This window comes from Triplophysa dalaica, chromosome 3 (genome assembly GCF_015846415.1).
Source record: "Triplophysa dalaica isolate WHDGS20190420 chromosome 3, ASM1584641v1, whole genome shotgun sequence".
Lineage (NCBI taxonomy): Eukaryota > Metazoa > Chordata > Actinopteri > Cypriniformes > Nemacheilidae > Triplophysa > Triplophysa dalaica.
In genome coordinates this window covers 5,179,690-5,197,602 of record NC_079544.1, presented here as the reverse complement: position 1 = coordinate 5,197,602, position 17,913 = coordinate 5,179,690, and the positions used below count along the sequence as shown (strand labels likewise).

The 17,913-nt window shown below is 38.5% G+C and overlaps 1 protein-coding gene across 6 annotated transcripts in view; it reads left to right on the top strand.

The window, feature by feature from the left end:
- astn1 (astrotactin 1) overlaps nt 1-17,913 on the top strand; it is a 214,977-nt gene that overhangs the window by 49,147 nt on the left and 147,917 nt on the right. Inside the window, exons 1-5 of one of the 6 annotated variants that reach the window (XM_056742688.1) lie at nt 1,551-1,707; nt 4,582-4,975; nt 7,548-7,697; nt 14,317-14,466; nt 17,190-17,336. In XM_056742688.1, the coding sequence (XP_056598666.1) occupies nt 1,705-1,707; nt 4,582-4,975; nt 7,548-7,697; nt 14,317-14,466; nt 17,190-17,336 (844 nt within the window). In that variant the 5' untranslated portion in view covers nt 1,551-1,704. Of the gene's footprint in view, nt 1-1,550; nt 1,708-2,230; nt 3,402-4,581; nt 4,976-7,547; nt 7,698-14,316; nt 14,467-17,189; nt 17,337-17,913 lie in introns of those variants that run through there. The other 5 variants (XM_056742687.1, XM_056742689.1, XM_056742685.1 and 2 more) reach the window with 5 other exon arrangements.

The following is a 17,913-nucleotide window of genomic DNA, read 5'->3' as shown; positions in this document are numbered from 1 at the left end:
ATGATGGTATGATATTGATGGCGTATGTTGGTTCAACGTGATCTCCTTTCCTTTCACCTGAATGATATACCAACGCCAGAAAATATTGACCAAATAGGATTTTCACAACCGGGGTTTAATAAATATGACAATAAAAACATGGAAATCACAGGCAGTTCTGTAAATCCCTGTTATACCCACCGGCTTTCCTTTGCTACAAGCACTTAGAGTTTAAGTGCTCGATAATACCTTATTTTATGCCCGCATGCACCCTTGAACGGAAAGGGCATTTCCTCTTTCCTCTCTCATTTATTCTGCAAACGCCACCAAGATCAGATAAAGGCCCATCTGGGAAATTGTCCTACAATGACCCGTTTATTAATATCGGCCGGACCCTCGGTCTCACATCACGCATACTCGCACATAAACAAACAAACGAGTAAACTTTTATCTAAAGAAATCACAATAGTTTATCATTCTCGTACTTGTTTAGAGATGAAAGTCAATGAGATTCTGCGGCAGAAGAATGTGAGGCACGTTTTGCATTGATTTTACAGCTGAAGCGGAGGGCGATTTATCATAAAGCAATGCTCAACCACCATCCTCTTCTCTCGTACAGTTTCCCCCCATCCGATAATCTGGAAGAGATCTTCCCCGCTCTTCCGATCGTTTTCCAGAGTACTAAACATGTTCAATTTACCAAAATACAGAAGAGGCACGAAATCATATCAAGCAAATAATATAAAAACAAAAATCACTGAAGAGCGTCCAATTACACCACAGTGGTTTAGTCATTTCCGTTCTGTCTCAAATATTTCATATAACAATAAAAAATCTGTCATTATTTATTATCTACTGTTAAATAATAGTTGAAAATCTGATTTAAGAATCAGTTTGATCCGTTTCGATATTCAAGGACATGCTTTTACCTTTACACAGGCTTTTGCCATAACTAATTGAATAAAACTATTAAAGTAACTGTCTTGTAGGACTATACTGCTTTTTTTTTACAATGCTCGGATACATTTTATTTTCAGGTTTGCTCATAAAAATACTTTGCTTGCATAGCCTGAGAAATGTACAGACAGTCAAATCTATAAGCATCATTTCAAGTCCCATATCCTGGTATTATGTATTCCAGACATTCAATGGATGGTTAAATAGCTGCAGTGCATAGTTATTATTTTTGTATTTTGTTTTATTTAGGGATGCACCGATACCAGTACCGGTACTCATGTACTCATACTCATAAAAACTGTATTTGATGTACAACACGGAATGGCATGGAATCTGGCAAATGTATTATTTCCTAACAAGAAATTAGCGCTGAAACCCTCACAGCTAACGTAACAGCTTACGAAATATTACATTATACAGACTCAGTTGTAGGTATCGGTATCGATGAGTACCAGAAAAAAATATCGGCACTTGTACTTGGTCTTTACCAAGTACTCGTACTAATGGTATCGGTGCATCCCTAGTTTTATTTTTTATCTTAGTCCTGTTTCAGCCACCGTAGTTCGCAACCTCGCATATGGAGAGACTGTGTACTTAAAGTGACTAGAAGTTGACAAAAAAATGCAATGTTACTTGTAATTTGTCTTACCTGAAAGATGCCTCAACAGGAGAAACATCCGAGACACGGCAGACTGTCTGTGATAGAGATCACATCTGTGCTTTTTTCCTTCTTATCTGTATTTGTCTCCTACAGTAGCTGTTAACCACATGGTACGTGGTATTCTATGATTTATTTCACGCTTTATATAATAACACTTTGAGTTGATTAGAAGTTACAATCAATAGCTGAATTATCACCCTGTTTTAAGGATGACAGAACGCATTAAGTCCAAATGTTTCCCTCTCTAGAATAGGTCTCCTTACAGGACAGCTGTTAAAGAACGTGACAAACCCATAATAGCATCACTTCCATCTTTACTGTAGCTAATTCAATTGCAGCTCCTCGTGTAGTCAGAGCGCTGTTTCGTTCGGTCTTAATAGTTTCCCTTCATAAAGTGATATCCATCTGGTCTAATTTGAAACCGTCTGTAACATGCGGCTTTCTACGGAGCCCTTTTAGGGACATGGTGGTGGGAAAAAATGAGAGGGAAGAGAAAAATATTTTTTTACACTTTTGCGTTATCTCGCAAAATCTTTGCGTTCCCCCGAGGAACATTGCGTTATCTCGCAAAACTTTTGCGTTCTCTCGCAAAACTTTTGCGTTCTCTCGCAAAAACTTTTGCGTTCTCTCGCAAAACTTTTGCGTTCTCTCGCAAAAACTTTGCGTTATCTCGCAAAACTTTTGAATTCGGACAAACACTTCCTGTTTAGATTAGATAAGATTCAACTTTATTGTCATTACACATATACAAGTACAGTGTAACGAAATGTAGTTTAGGTCTAACCAGAAGTGCAATTAGCAAGTGCAGGATATACAGTGTGAATAAATACAGAATACAATATTAGGGGAATATATTTAATGTCCTGCTGGCTGAGTTTGAGACTAGCTCCTTAAACATTGGTTTATATATGCAGATTCCCGAACTAATAACTAGTGAACTAAAGGTTCTTATAACACAAATGATACCTCATTCTACGTAACGTAAACAATGAACATGAACTAAATATTTTAACAAAACGAGCCCCAGGCGGGAGCCGGCTGAGACAAGACCGAAGGGATCCTCTATAAAGGGCAAACCCAGAAGATCATTAGGCTACTCAAAATAGTAATTCACTTCAGTGCTACATAATGTAGTATAACTAAAACCAGTTTAGATTCAGCAGGAGGCCATTAATGTGTAATCTGAATTTGGTGAGACTACAGTGTGTAACATTTAAGTTATTAATGACAATTTTTTAATAACGCTTTTTGGATTTACAGTCAATTTGTAGACGGTCTCTTTGAACTACCCCATGTTTCCTGCTCATATAGAGATACATTTATATTCTCGTTTTGAGGAAGACTAGGTTGTTGATCCTTGTCTAAGAATAATGTGTTGTTTGTGTTATAACAACGTTTAGCTCACAAGTTATTGGTCCGGGAATCTAGTATGAACCGCTCCATTGTTAATGTACGCAGTTGAATAACAGGACGTTTGAATGTTTTGCGAGATAACGCAAATATGTTTGCGAGAGACCGCAAAAGTTTTTGCGAGAGAACGCAAAAGTTTTGCGAGATAACGCAATGTTTCTCGGGGGAACGCAAAGATTTTGCGAGATAACGCATAAGTTTTAAAAAATATTTTTCTCTTCCCTCTAATTTTTTTTCCACCACCATGTCCCCAAAAGGGCTCCGTAGCTTTCTCCATTTTCTCTGCAGTGAAGTTATATTTTCTTGTTTGGCTAATTCAAGGTGATGGACCCAAAGGAAATGGAATTAGGAAAAATACATTATCTAACTCGGTGCTATGTGGCCACGGATCTTGGTATGGTTTTTGCACATCTTTCTTTAGTGGCACATATAGATTATAATCTCACCGGCCTATGGGGAAGACGAAAGGGAAACCTTTTTAAAAATTTGATCTCTGTGATAAAACGTATAATGTCAAATCGTTTGAATGTTGTTGTGAAGTTCTTATTTGTGCAAAGCACAGATAAAGGTTTTTAACTCACAACTGTACATTTTGTGGTTTCAGTGTATTCATGTGTTACCTGTGACAAAGAAAAAACTCATGACCCCGAGGTTGTCATAAAAATGATTTATGTCTTTTTTATGGGTTAACATTTTACCTCAGGGTCGGTCTACTCACCTGTATCTCCGTGTGTTACTTTTAACTTCCGGGAACTATTGAGAGTCTCCATGAACCGCCATTGCTATAAAAAAAACTGCTCCATTGGAGTCAACCGAGTTGACGCGACTCTCTCTCTCAATGGCTCTGTACTAACCGAGCCACCTGAACACATGAAAGCTTTTGTAGATAAACAAATTCACTTCACCGTTGTTCAGAATTCATAAAGAATCGTTCTGTTTGAAATCAATATAATTAGGTATGCTTTTCATTCCTACGCAACCCCGTGTTCAAGGATGGACTTTCATACCTCCAAACATGTTCTTCAGAATGAATTCTCTTTTATCTGGACCTCTTCCCTTCCACTGTGTTATCACTTCAACAATTGACCATGTACACAATGTTCTACTCGCAAACTGATGTAATTCCTTCTAAAGCGGTGAAAACGTTTAATAAATACACAACAGATATGTATCAGCAGCTTCTATACATATCTGTTGTTGCTGATAGCTCAAGGTTCACTGAGCTATATGGAAAGATTTTTTATTTTGATGGAGGCTTTGAAACAGTCTGTTGTTATTAGAATTGGCATACTCATTACTCATCACGATCTAACTAATTTTTGACATCTACATGTATGAGAATGGGGATTTTTGCATTTGAAATAGGTATTTCATCATTCTGTTTGATAGACCACAGCTTTCAAATTATACACGTTACTTCGTAACAAGAAACCATAAGCCATTACTTAGATCTCAGGTTTTGAATGCTATGGAAAGTGTAAGGCAGACAGTACGTATCGTTTTTTTACTCTCTTTATAAATCGGATCTCTCCGTTTTCTCCCCTCAAGATCTGCTCTTTTCTCTTTTCCTGCAGGGAGGCATGATCGCTCTGCTGCTGTCCATCCTGTGTTTGGTATTGATCCTGTACACTCGCCGACGCTGGTGTAAACGCCGCCGGGTCCCTCAGCCGCAAAAGAGCGCCAGCGCCGAAGCAGCCAATGAGATCCATTACATCCCCTCTGTGCTGATGGGTGGCCAGGCGAGGGAGAGTTTGAGGAATTCGCGTGGGCAGGGCCACAACTCCAGTGGCACGCTCAGCATCCGCGAGACGCCCATACTGGACGGGTACGAATATGACATCACGGACCTGCGACATCATCTGCAGCGCGAGTGTATGAACGGCGGAGAGGACTTCACCAGTCAGGTGACTCGTACCCTTGACTCGCTTCAAGGGTGCAATGACAAAGGCGGCATGGACCTCACCTCAGGTGTGTGAGCTCACCGTATGCAGCACGTGATAATAATGAATGTAGGCAGATGGGGAATCGCTGTTTAATTGTGAGCCAATCAAACGTCGGACACTGGGGCTCATTCACTAATGTATATTTAAGTGTTCTGCGAGAGCAGAAAAGGTTTTCACACTAAATTTATGCATGATTTTCAACTTAATACCAAGACTTTCTGCACAACCTCTCCCGTAAAGCCTAAACATGCAAACGTGCGTGAGCCAAAATCAGATGAAACACAATAAACAACTTTTATAGAACTTAGCAAAACATATTCGGCACCATCCATTCAATGCAGAACCCTTTCAATAGAATCTATTATAAAATAAGATAAATTAATTTTGTTACCATGACGTCAATACAGACTTAATGTAACTATTGTAATAAATGTCACATATTGTTATACTATTATCAAGGTTATTATAGTTTATTAGAACCAAAACAATTCAAACATTTATGTTTATTGAAGTCAAATAAAACATTTGCCTAAACATGATTGTAAATAACTAAACCGACAATTGAAATGTTGTCTCAGGAATCAAGTTGAAGCACTAAAATTGTTAACTGAATGTAAATAAAAAAAAACTAAGACTAAAATAAGAGAAAACAAATAAGGTAACACTTTACATTAAGGTTGTATTTGTTAACAGTAGTAAATGCATTAGCTAACATAAGCTAAGAATGAGCAAATTCGTTTTTCAGCATTTATTAATCATTGGTAATGTTAGTTAAAGTCTAAACAATTATTCATGTTAGTTCACAGTGCATTAACTAATGTTAACAGTTAAGTTTGATTAAAAATGTATTAAATGGTAAAATTAGCACAAACTTGTCATGTTCCTGTCCTTCTTGTCCAGAGTTTCTAGTTTGGTGGACAGGGTCAGGACAATACAATGTCTTGTGTGTGTGTTGCGTCATGTTTGGAGACATGTGGCTGTTTGTTATGACATTGCTCAACGTGTCCTCCCATCTCATGCTTTGGCCCCATCAGTGTTTCATTCCCGTCATCATCCCTTTGTAATCATCCCTCGTTATTGTTCGCCTTTATTAACCCCCAGTTCCCTCTGTCCTGTGCTGGTACCTTTTGACTTATTCCCTGTTTCATGTTTGCCATGTTGCTGCCTAGATCTTGTAAGCCTGTTTAATACCCTGTTTTGTTCTTGTTTGCCCCCTTGTGGGAAGAGTTTGTTTGCCTTTTTGATCTACCCTTAGTTCCTGGATTATTTTCTGTTTGCCCCCTCGTGGGTTTTTGTGTTTTGTTTAATAAAAGTATTTTATTTTATCCCTTTTAACTGTCTGCACCTTGAAACTCATGACAGTACTAAGGTAAAAAAGGATTGTACCTTGATCATTTTAGCGAATATGTTAACTAATACTGACATTCACGAACTTATTGAGAAGTGCTTCCATGAATGAATTGCAGCAAATTAAGCTAAATGAACTTAAATACATATAAAATAAAAGCTAATTCAAAATGTTAATAAAATTAAAATAAAACTGAAACGGCAAAACTCTGAACAAGTATTCAGAGTTTTGATGTTTCAGTATTATTTTAGTTACATTATTTACTTAAATAAATATTTAAACTTCACATATTATACATATTAAAGTCTAGATTTAGGAGCATAATTTTATAAAAATCTTGATTTCTGTTTGGCAACTAGGATTGTATGGACACATTTGTGTGTACTACGCACAGTTATTAACACGTGAGACCCAATCACCTTGAGCTTTTTAATAACATGCTTTAATCATTTACCAATTTAATTTACACCCCTAATTCAGTTTTTAAATTCCCTTTAATATCTGAGGTGCGTAAATAACTCTGCAACCAGGCTGTGAATTCATAATTGACTTGCACATGATCAAAGACTGTGTATGTTCTTCTATATTTAAAATTGCTATGAAAACACTGCACCCCACAAAGTTTTTCATGTGTGATCCTTTGAATATCGTTTCAGCTTATGCATATCTATGATGTAATACCAAATCTGTCCTTACATTCTGAACCTATTAGATTCAAATTGCATCTAAAAAATTGCAACTGTCGGTTTGTTTTGCATAAGTCACGTGATACGACCTGACTGTGTCAGACTGACTATGTCTTTAGGACAAATGGAAATTGGAATTATTTGCCCCTTATTGGACGTGAAATGATGTTTGTCTTGAACAGTTGCCCACTATAAATACCCTAAAAGGCTGTGCAGTTGGGGAGCGATTACATGCTGTCACACTCATTTGGCTAATACAATAAAACCCTACAGTGTCAGTTGTCTTTGCTGTGCAATTTATTCATTATAAAGTCGCAGGCTAACTACAGGGCATGGCAGTGTTGCGTAATGGCCAATGACGAAATGTCATATTCTGAGTCACTGGCCCGTGGATGCTCTCATTTGCTTTATTGTAACATAAACCTAAAAACCGCTTCGCAAAGATGGGTTGACTTGTCCTTCTGAATGACAAGCGGTCTTTCTCTGCGCCTTCGGTGGGCTATTATTTCCTGTCCGTCTCTCCTCCATCTCTTTGTTCCTAATTGTAACCTTTTCACCGTCAGGAAACGACAGTACGAAACTGTCCCTAATGAGCAAGTACAAGGATAACATCATAGCCACGAGTCCCATTGACAGTAATCACCAGCAAAACACGCTCCTCCCACACAACACCTCCACCAATCAGCGCAAGCGCCTGTCCAGCAAGACACACGGTGAGTCTGGATATCTTCTTTCATGCACACGGATCTCATTTCAACAACAGTCTGTGTGTGCCATTAAACGTACTTGTCTGTGTACATCCAACACTGTGTTTGAACTAGTGTTGTAGTCTAGACCACCTCAACCGAAACCAAGGCAAGACCAAGACATTGAAGTGCCAAAACCGATTGAAGACCAAGACCAGAAAGCATAAAAATTAGATACAATATTCACATAACGCTTAAAAGTCATTAATATAGAATAATGCGTTCGAAGCATTCACACAGATGGTGTCATTGCTTAGAAAAGCACAACAGTTCTGGTTTTATAGATTTGTTTGGAACTAGCAAAAACAGAACCAAAGCTTGTGTTTATAACTGTGTCTAAATTGTAAATCACTTATTTATTCATGGCTGTTAAACTTTTGTTAAATAATCAATATCACACTTTCAGGCCATGTCAGATGTTTTTATATAAATCAACAAGATCTCATAGTTCAACAAGTTCATTATGTGCAATCACATCTTTGATGTTGTGGGCCTCTGTATTCATTTTTTGACAGATTTATTTTAGGACAACCCCCCCAGTCATCTATTAGCACCACAACAGTAACAAAAGAAATCAAATGAGAAATAAGTCAATCATCAATTTTAAAGGCAGAGGTTTTACATCCACTTACATTAATGATGATACACACATAAATCAGACACAAATCAGTGATTTAGTTTAATTCCACAAGTTTTGGTCTTGACCGGCCTTGAATTAAAATCCCGAGACCGCTACGTCTTAGACCAAGATAAGATTGAGACCAAAGACATTTGAGACCAAGACAAGACCATCAAAAAATGGTCTTGTGACCGGCCTCAAGACCAAGACCGGTCTTAATACTACAACACTAGTTTGAACTTTGACTATAAACTGTAATATTACATGCACATACTGTACTGTACCATACTATACTATTTATTAGCAAAAAAATTAAGTATCAAAATATGGGCTCCTTTTAAAGAAAAAGTGGATGGACAAGTCTTACTTTCAATCTCAAATAAAGGGCTATCAAAACTTCAATTGAAGGTTTTTGTATTCTGAGGATAAAATTATAGCTATAGCATTGTTTTTGATGCAATAATTTGCAACTTTGAATAGCACTGAATTCCTAATTATTGGGTGTCAGTTGCTAAATATCATAATTATCATTCTTTTTTTATCTCAACAACTTTTATTTACATAATTTGGAACACATGAAAACACAGAATAAATGTCACATTGGGCTTCAACATATTTTAGTGGAATATGACTCTTATGTTCTCTTTCATGATCTTTAAGCGGTCTTCTCTCTCTTTGAATGAGTGTTGTGACTGAGCAGTGTCCTGCGGGCTCCAGATGAGCGGAAGGTGAAATAGTTTCAAAACTGTTACTGCTAACAAAGTTCCTGGTTTCACCTCAAAGCTAATGGCACCCAGAAACGTTCGCGCTAAAATAATAGTCAATTGGTCAACAAGCATTAAGGATAATTTAAGATTCGATCTTGATAGACTATGTATATTACGAGCCCTATTTTAACGTTCTAAGCGCATGGTCTAAAACGCAGGGCGCAATTTCACTTTTTGCAATTGCTCTGCCCTTCAAAGGGAGTAGGAAATAGGAATGATGACTTCATTTGGAATTTTCCCCGTGACGGCTCGTGACGAATATGTGTACCATTACATCCCTAGTAATATACAGTAGGTGTGTTTTGGGAGTAATGTACATTAAACCAATCAGAGTCTCATTTCCCATTCCCTTTAAAAGCCTGTTCTGTCAGGCAATGACGGATTCGCTATTAACATGGCAGAATTTGCAAGGGTAAACCTAACACTTCTAACGCTCCAAACATAGACCATCTACAGGACAGGTCATATTTTATCTTTATTAATAAACATGTTTTACGTTTGTAATCCTTTCATTTTTAATATTTTGCATGTTTGTATAATAAGCAGAGTGTACACGCGTTCTCTAGGCAGATATTACCAACGCGCTCTTTAAATAACCCAAAAAATATTGCTCCGTTGACATTTACATTGTCATTTTGCAGACGCTTTTATCCAAAGCGACTTAAAATGAGGCCAACAATGGAAGCAATTGGAACAACATAAGGACAACATTATATTGCATAAGTGCAATAAAAATGGTCTTATATAGCCTACCACATTATATAGAGCTAATGTTTAAAAAGAAAAACAAGAAAGGCTAGAAAAAGAGATAGAAGTCCTTTCATGTTTAATATTTGGCATGTTTGTGTGCTGCTGCGTGTCCCTCTGTGTGTTATAAACCGAGTGTACGTACATTCTCTAGGTCAGGTGCCAGGCTTCAATTGGTCAGTGGCACTGTCTATTTCAGTTGCTTCAAAATAGCAACGCACTCACAATGCGCCTGAACACACCTGGTTTTCACACAAGCACGCCCATGGGAGCAAAAGGATTTGCTATTTAAACAACATGGCGCATGACCTGAAAATGATAACTGCATCAGGCTGAAACCAGCAAAAACACTTGCGTCGCGCATGGTGCCACACTGTGCAGGGTATATAGGGCCCTAAACGTTTTGTTGCTGTAAGATCTGTCTGCACACTGTTCACAGCATTCCACACTTACTGTAGCTCTGCTATTTGCTATCCGTTGTGGTCAATCACAACAGATTGAATGAGGATAGGTCTATCAGTAACTACTGCATGTGAAAAAAAAAAGTATTCAACCTTTGTTCATAAGGTGATAGTTTACAAAGGATATTTTGAAGAAAGTTAGTTACCGGACAGTGGCGGCACCCATTCGCTTCTATTGTAAGGAGACAAAACCAATGCAAGTGAATGGGTGCAAGTTAAGAACATTCTGACAAATATCTTCTTTTGTGTTCTGCGAATGAATGAAAGTCGCTTTCCTGCTCTTTCCAGTCACAACTCTTTCATGGTGGAACACTCTTCCTAACTAGGTCTGGTCAACTACATATCTTACAACATTAAAAAACGACTTAAATCCCATCTCTTCTGTGAATACTTGACAGACAAAAAAAAACATTAACCCTCTCTCTTTCTCTCCTCAGGTAGTGGTCTAGCCTTTGTGTAAACAAGTAACTTTGTATTGGCACCTATTGTATTATTGCTCCTGTATGACATATCGCTTATTGCTCGCTTTGGTGTGTGTGCTAAATGACTAAATATAAGCCATACAGGTTTGAAATGACAACAGGTTAAGTAAATGATGTCAGTGTTTTCATGTTTGGGTGGAACTATCACTTTAATTTAGTGCTGGATTCATGTCATTTGATTTTCCCTTCGGTAATTCCTTCTTTGGGATTTCTTTACAACTTCCTTTTATGACCAATACAACTATGAAACCAACCAAATGCAAATTCAAACATCTCTGTCTGTCTTTTGATACGCTTGGGAACAAATAATTCATGTCCAGTGAAGTATGTCCCTTAAATGAGAACTTGCTTTCCGAGTTTTGGATTTGATTCTCGGTGAGAAAATCATTGGGAACAAATAAAGGAGCTGAGTTCCACCGTTTCACCGTTGATCCGTGTTAACAAATCTAAAGGGTGCACAAATCATTGTCAAGAAACGAACAGTGCAAGAACCCAGACGTTTAATCTTTGTTTTTCAAGGCTGCGTATATATCACCAATGCACGAATTACACCACCGATGAGTTTGTCTCTGAGGATTTGAGTCTGTCTTATGGTTGCTGGCCTTTAAAAGCTCTTTCTGAAAAAACTTTCCAAATTTCCTCACATTTCCATATTTTCTGGCATTCATCTTGCTTTGTTTGTTTGTCGCTGAACACAAAGCGAGATGAACAAATTCGTCAAAGTATATTTTTTATTTCGCATGAATTGCGACAAAGCGACTTTGTTCCCTTTGAAAAGATGTCTTTCTTCTCTAACAAACCCGACGTGACTCCACAGACTCCCGAGCTCTCGGATCGCTCCGCCGAACGTGAGGGCTGCTGACGGCTATGTTTAGACTCCCGTTCACGTCGCCCGAGGAGAACTTGCGTGATCGCACGCGTCCTCTCGTCTCCGCAGTCACACCTGCCTCTCAGCTCCTCTATTTATACCCCTCATTTTCATTAGTCAAATTAGATCTGTTGCACACGGCGTTCTTGGTTTTTCAGCTATGTCCAGGTCAATGGTATTTGTGTAGGTGTTCGTTTTTCACCTTTCCTCCGCGTGACATCGTACTGCTGTCGCAGTTTGATTCCAGGACCTTTCTAATCATTGAGTTCCTGCAGAACAAAGTTAGTTTTGTTGTAGGAGTCATGTGCTGCATGCCGAGAGGCTGCCGGCTCTCCGTGTTGAATATTTAAAGGAGCTCATCTTTTATTCCCCTCCACGGAGCTTTGCACCTTTGGCCCCTGCCTAATTGTGGAGGCTAGCGCACAGATCTCACCTGCTCGGTGAGGTTTCAAACTAATTCCTTTGAAGGTGGTTCTTTTGTTCCCGTTTGTTACAAAGGCACTGCTGTTCTGGCACGTGCCATTTCAGAAAGTCTTTGGATGGGAGTATCAGATGTTCGATTGATTTTCACGGTAAACTGAAGACATTTTCTAACGCGGTGCTCTTGGATTTTTTTAAAAGCAAATGTTTATGGTGAAATCATGTTGACAGTAGCAGATTGTTGTATTCTTAGCAGGGACGCGATGAGACGTATTGAGGACAACGTGTGTTTCCGTTTCTTAATCTCTGTTCTGCTTTGTGCATTTCCACAGTGTTTATGTACATTTTCGATCTATTTTAAAAGAGGGAAAAATGAATGAGTTATGGTTGTGACAAAAAAAGGATGCACGTTTTTGAGAGACGACATACTTTGTAGGCTTTCTGTGTGTTAAAATGTTCAAGCCAGAAGCAATAATACCAAACAAATATAGAAGGGATATCTCTTCATGGACAATAAATTAATTTATTTAAATTTTTATGTGCCCTTTTTTGAGGAAAACGGTACTTTATGGATATGACAATTGAAATCGATTGAAAAAAAATCCTTCTCTGAGAGACTTCACACAATCTTGACATATGACCTATCAGAACGGTGAAAACCTTTGTATATTTTCCCTTTAGGTTGACATTCGCATGCCCAAATGCACTCTTGTAATAGCTGTGAAATCCCTGTAAAGCCAAACCAGTGTTGTGTTCTTGCCTCCTACATGTTGATTTGACCACGTTTGTACATCATTTTTTATTTCATGACAGTATGGAATTACATTCGTAAAACACAGGTCTTTTAGTTATTTACATTCAGGCCACTTCTCTGTACCTAATAATTGCTTGATTCTCCTCCGCGCCAGGGAAGACAGTTTTAACAGATGGTCGTACTGTACGGTGCATATGAAGTAACTCCAACATTATTCCTCATCATTGTAAGCCGGTGTAATCCAAGGGTCAGCCGCTCATGCGTTTCTTCCACGCACACTGCGTAATGAAAGCATTTGTCTGGCCCTTTGACGGGTAAATTGTGTCTTTTTGTGCACAATAAGAAAGAGCCGGAGGAGGCGTGTGCATCTGTTATCTGAGTCGCACTCTTCAGGCTCTGTTCATTACTTATATTTACACAATAGTCTTGCTGAGGAGAAGCACGTCTCGCAGGGACCCGCTGAACAATAATTACTGTTACTGCTGTTATTGTGCTGGTGTGTACTGTATACATGTATGTGTGACCGGTGTTTGTAACGATACGGTTTATAATGTGTGTTTTAAATTCTGTATATCATTTGTATGGATGTTTTGAAGATGTTTGTTATTTTGCTAGATGTTGTCTGGCACTATATTATCACTGTGATTTAGATGTTTGTCCTTTTGTTTTAACAATATGTGTCATTCTTGACACCATTTCATTTCACAAATTCATGGTTCTGTTTGTAGGGGTCAACTTAGATTGATACCGCTTGTGATTTCTTTTATCCCAAAGTTGTTTATGACTCGTTCTTCTGGAACACAAAAGAAGATATTTTGAGGAATGTCTCCGGTTTCATACAGTGAAAGTCAATAGTGGGTCAATGTTGTTTGTTTATCAAAATATCATACAGTCATACAGGCAATCACAGGAGAGTGAAAAAAAATATTAAATTAATTTCATTTTTTGAGTGAACTGTCACTTTAAGTTACATGTAATCGGTATGTGTGATCCTTAGGGATCAAAACAGTGCTAAACCAATGGAATGTCCGGAAAACGTATTTATTAAACTTGCAACGTTTTGTACATTTTTGTTGCTCAAATGGAATCGTTTTAAGTACTTGTCTCATTAATATGAACAAACTGTTTTTCCAATTTCCAATGAATTTGCTGTCTAGAGGTTTGTAGCTCATCACAATTACGTGATGCATCAATCAATAATGCTGATAAACAAACGAATTGGCAATTACACAAAAAACATCACATTATCATGCTGTCCCTATTGTTTAATTTCAAACCCAGACAAAAACAGTGTGTTTGGAAATGTTGATGTATATCTTGATGCACATTTTTCTTGTGATTCTAAACTGAACGTTTATTTTCGGACATTGATTTAAAAGATTATTTATTGAATACGGGTGTCCTACTTACACATCCAGATTCCTCATAAAGCGATAACAATTGGGTGGTTTCTGTGTGAATCCTGCAGCGGGTTCAACCTTCCTGAACCCGGATGGAGATTCTGGGACGGAGGCGGACAGCGAGCCGCAGCTGACCTTCTACACGGACCCAAACCGCAGTCGCCGTCGCAGTCGAGGTATGAGAAACGGCAACATCAACACGGCGTGGGTTTCCGGGGGTAAGGAGGACTTCCACACCATCGCATGATTTCAACCTGAACTGCCTCATCGTGACCATTTGGTGTTCGTGGCACATGTGAGAGACTTTGTTCATATGCTGAACAAAGTGGTAGTTGCGACGTGAGGCGCCTCACAACTACCTCTATGTAACTGTGGATGTAAACGTGGACTGTTTATTGTGAGATTTATCATCAGCGCTGGATGTTCTATTTAAACGATTTACAGCGAGGCTTAAAGCAGCGTTTATTGTTTTTTTTTTTATTCTCCTCGAAATTGGACTGAGGGCCCCTGAGCAATTTTTAAGTTTGCTTAGAGAATTCTTCGTGGGCCTCCTCTGAAGTGAATGATGAGTAAATACAAGCTATTTAGGCACTTAAAGTTCAGCAGCTCGAGCGCTAGACCACCGTTCGACTGAAAGCGTGGTGTGCTAAGAGCTAAGAGTGTCACAAAGCGTTTGGACAGTCAAGCACTAATGGCTAGAATCTGACTGGAACTTTTGTATCGTCCCCGGAGATTTGCGTTCTGAGGCGAACGACTGATTTGAAAGCTCTTTAAACTATTGAAGAGATGCCACTTTCAAGTCAACGAACAACAGACAGTCATTTCACTTTAATACTTCCCCAGTTTAATTACCAAATGTTAAAACCATGTACTTGTCAAAAACAGTACTAGTCAGCTGTGGCAACAACACCTTTAATTGGACGTGGTTAATAATAGACGTGGTTTGTTTCGCTTTTTTTTCGCTAGATCGCTCTGCGTGAGCTTGTGATTGGGTGAGAGCGGTGTGTTGAGTTTGATAGACATGTTTGCCTGCGTTTACATTGAAAATAGCAGGTGTTAATGCACTTTGCCGGATTTGAGCGATGTGAAGACATAGCAGTCTGTAACTCCACCGTTCAATTCTTGATTCTGATTGGTTGACAGATGTTGTTAAATTTTCTCAGGTGGTTCCTGGTCCTGAAGTACAAGTGAATATTACTTTGATATAGCGATTTTATCATCTTGCTTCTGAGAAGTTTAGATATGCAAAAAAACTTGGCTTGCATCCATGCTACTGCCCAACCTGTGAAAAGAGACCGGCAGCTATGACATCAAACGGATGGATGTCACCTCAGCTTCTTTATGTTCGTAATTTAATGGTCCATCAGTAGTTCCGTGCTTATACTTTTAACAAAAAATGATACATATTTATAAAAGTTAGACCTATCTATACAACACAACTATGTTTACTTCCCATTTCAAGATAGTCCAGGGGACAAAAGGCCAAATTATGTTCTTATCTAAAATGAATTCCTTTATAATGGTTTTGCTTTAATGAGTCCGTCTGATGTGATTCGCTCAGCAGAGCACCAGGCCCGGTAGCTTTACCTGGCAAATGCAACAATTCCCAAAGCGCAACAAAATCAATACATGACTGATGAGTTCTCAATAACGGGAGCAGTATGAAACGGTTTTAAGATTTGAAGACCAACCCACATAGTTTATTGTTTTGTAGCGTTTTGTGCATTTTTTTCTGGCAGGTGTGTGCACACGTTAGAATCAATACATTTCGTTTCCGTTTGATACGGTCTTATTTCATTTCTTCAAAGTCAAAGGTGTGGTTTTGATGCGAGACGTCTCACTCAACATCCACGCTTAAGATGATGTGGTTTCACGTAGCCGTGCTTTTATATTGTAAAACAGGGCTTCCTCGTCTTTGTATGCAATGTTTTGCTACATTAATGCAATGCGTGTCATTTGTACTTTGTGCAAACACTCCACCTATATTATTACCAAGGTATTGATGTCAGCTGTATTGTGAACTTGTATCTAATGTTCTTGTGTTACATTTCATTTTTATTACAAGACCTCTGCATGCAACAGTAATTGTCCATGTGACTCAGATTATCCAGAGATGTTATTAATTTAGATATACATGCAATGACAGTGTTTAGGGAGGTCTTATGTATCTCATCATCGGTGTTGTCTCCTCATTCATTTGTGATTGTAAGCTATGTGTATGTATATGTCTGCTTGTGTGTTTTTAGGTCAAGGAACATGTGTTAAGGCATGCAAATTAATGTTTAACTGCATTCATTGTTTTAACCTCGTATTAGGAATTGTAAATTTGTCTATCTATCTGTTTTCCTCATGGGGGCCTATAAATGTCCCCACAAGGTCATGTTTACTTATCTATCGAAATGAGGACATCCTATAGACTTCTATTGATTGTATACACAGCTAGTGTTAAAAACTATAACCTCACCTTAACCCATGCTCTAACCCAAAAACTGTGTTTTTATAAACGAGGTCGTTCCCAAAACTGTACACAAATTCTGCAAATATATTTGTTACATTTTGTACGTATTAACATGTTAACTGTCATTAAATGTTCTTGTAATGTTCATATACAATCAGGAGTCAAATAAACAGAGGAGCGCTGCACCAAACCAGTTCGGTTGTATAATAAATATGTGTTTATCAACTTTTTCCCATTTATCCATTTGAACGAACTAAGCATACAAAGCAGAAGGCTTCAAACACTAAACCGCTATCTTCTGTTTGTGTCAGAGTCTGGCCGGCTGGTTTGATCCAGCGCTCCTTTCATGGACCACCAACCCTGATGTGGGCTGTTTTTGTAACTGCTTCCCTTGAGTCCCACAGAGGTGCACATAAAACTGTGAACTTTACCGCCACACAGCATGGCTCTTATTGTTTTCTCTTTCCCTCTCTTCTCCCGCAGGTTCCCCTCGTAGCCCCATCAACAAGACCACCCTGACTCTGATCAGCGTGGTCAGCTGTGTGATTGGACTTGTCTGCACGTCTCACCTCTCCTGTAGCCTCAGCGTCCGAATCATACTACACGTCCCAGAGCACCTCATAGCAGACGGTAAGAGTGGCAGACGAGAACCTAACCCAGTCCTGAACCTAACATTAAAGGCCCCGTGTGTAATTTTTTGGAGCATCTATCGACAGAAATGCAATATTGAATACATAACTATGTCTTTAGAGGTGAGTAAAGACCTTACATAAAGACCTGTACATTGGGACATACTGTATATGTCTCACATGCTACAAAAAAATTTGTCTGTGCGAAGAATAATGCACTCGTGCGATACAGTTTTGCACGTGATTTAGACAGAGCTGCTTGTTTGTGTGATGTGTGTTTGTCGCTATTTTAGTTTGTCCATATGATGAGTCCTGTGATTTCTGTGATCTGTCTTAATAAATATGTCATCTGCTTGTTTTGCGTAAATGTAAATGAGCTGCAAAGTTTAGCATATTACTACACACACGTGACACTCGTGCAATTATCTGCGTCTCTGTATGAGGACACGAACACATAAACTCCATCTCCAGACTTTATTTCATAAGCATTTCCCTGTTTGAAAAAAGCTATTGTCAAACACACTCTCTTTGCGACTACATGTCAAAATAAAAGTCTGGTTATTTTTACATCCAGATTG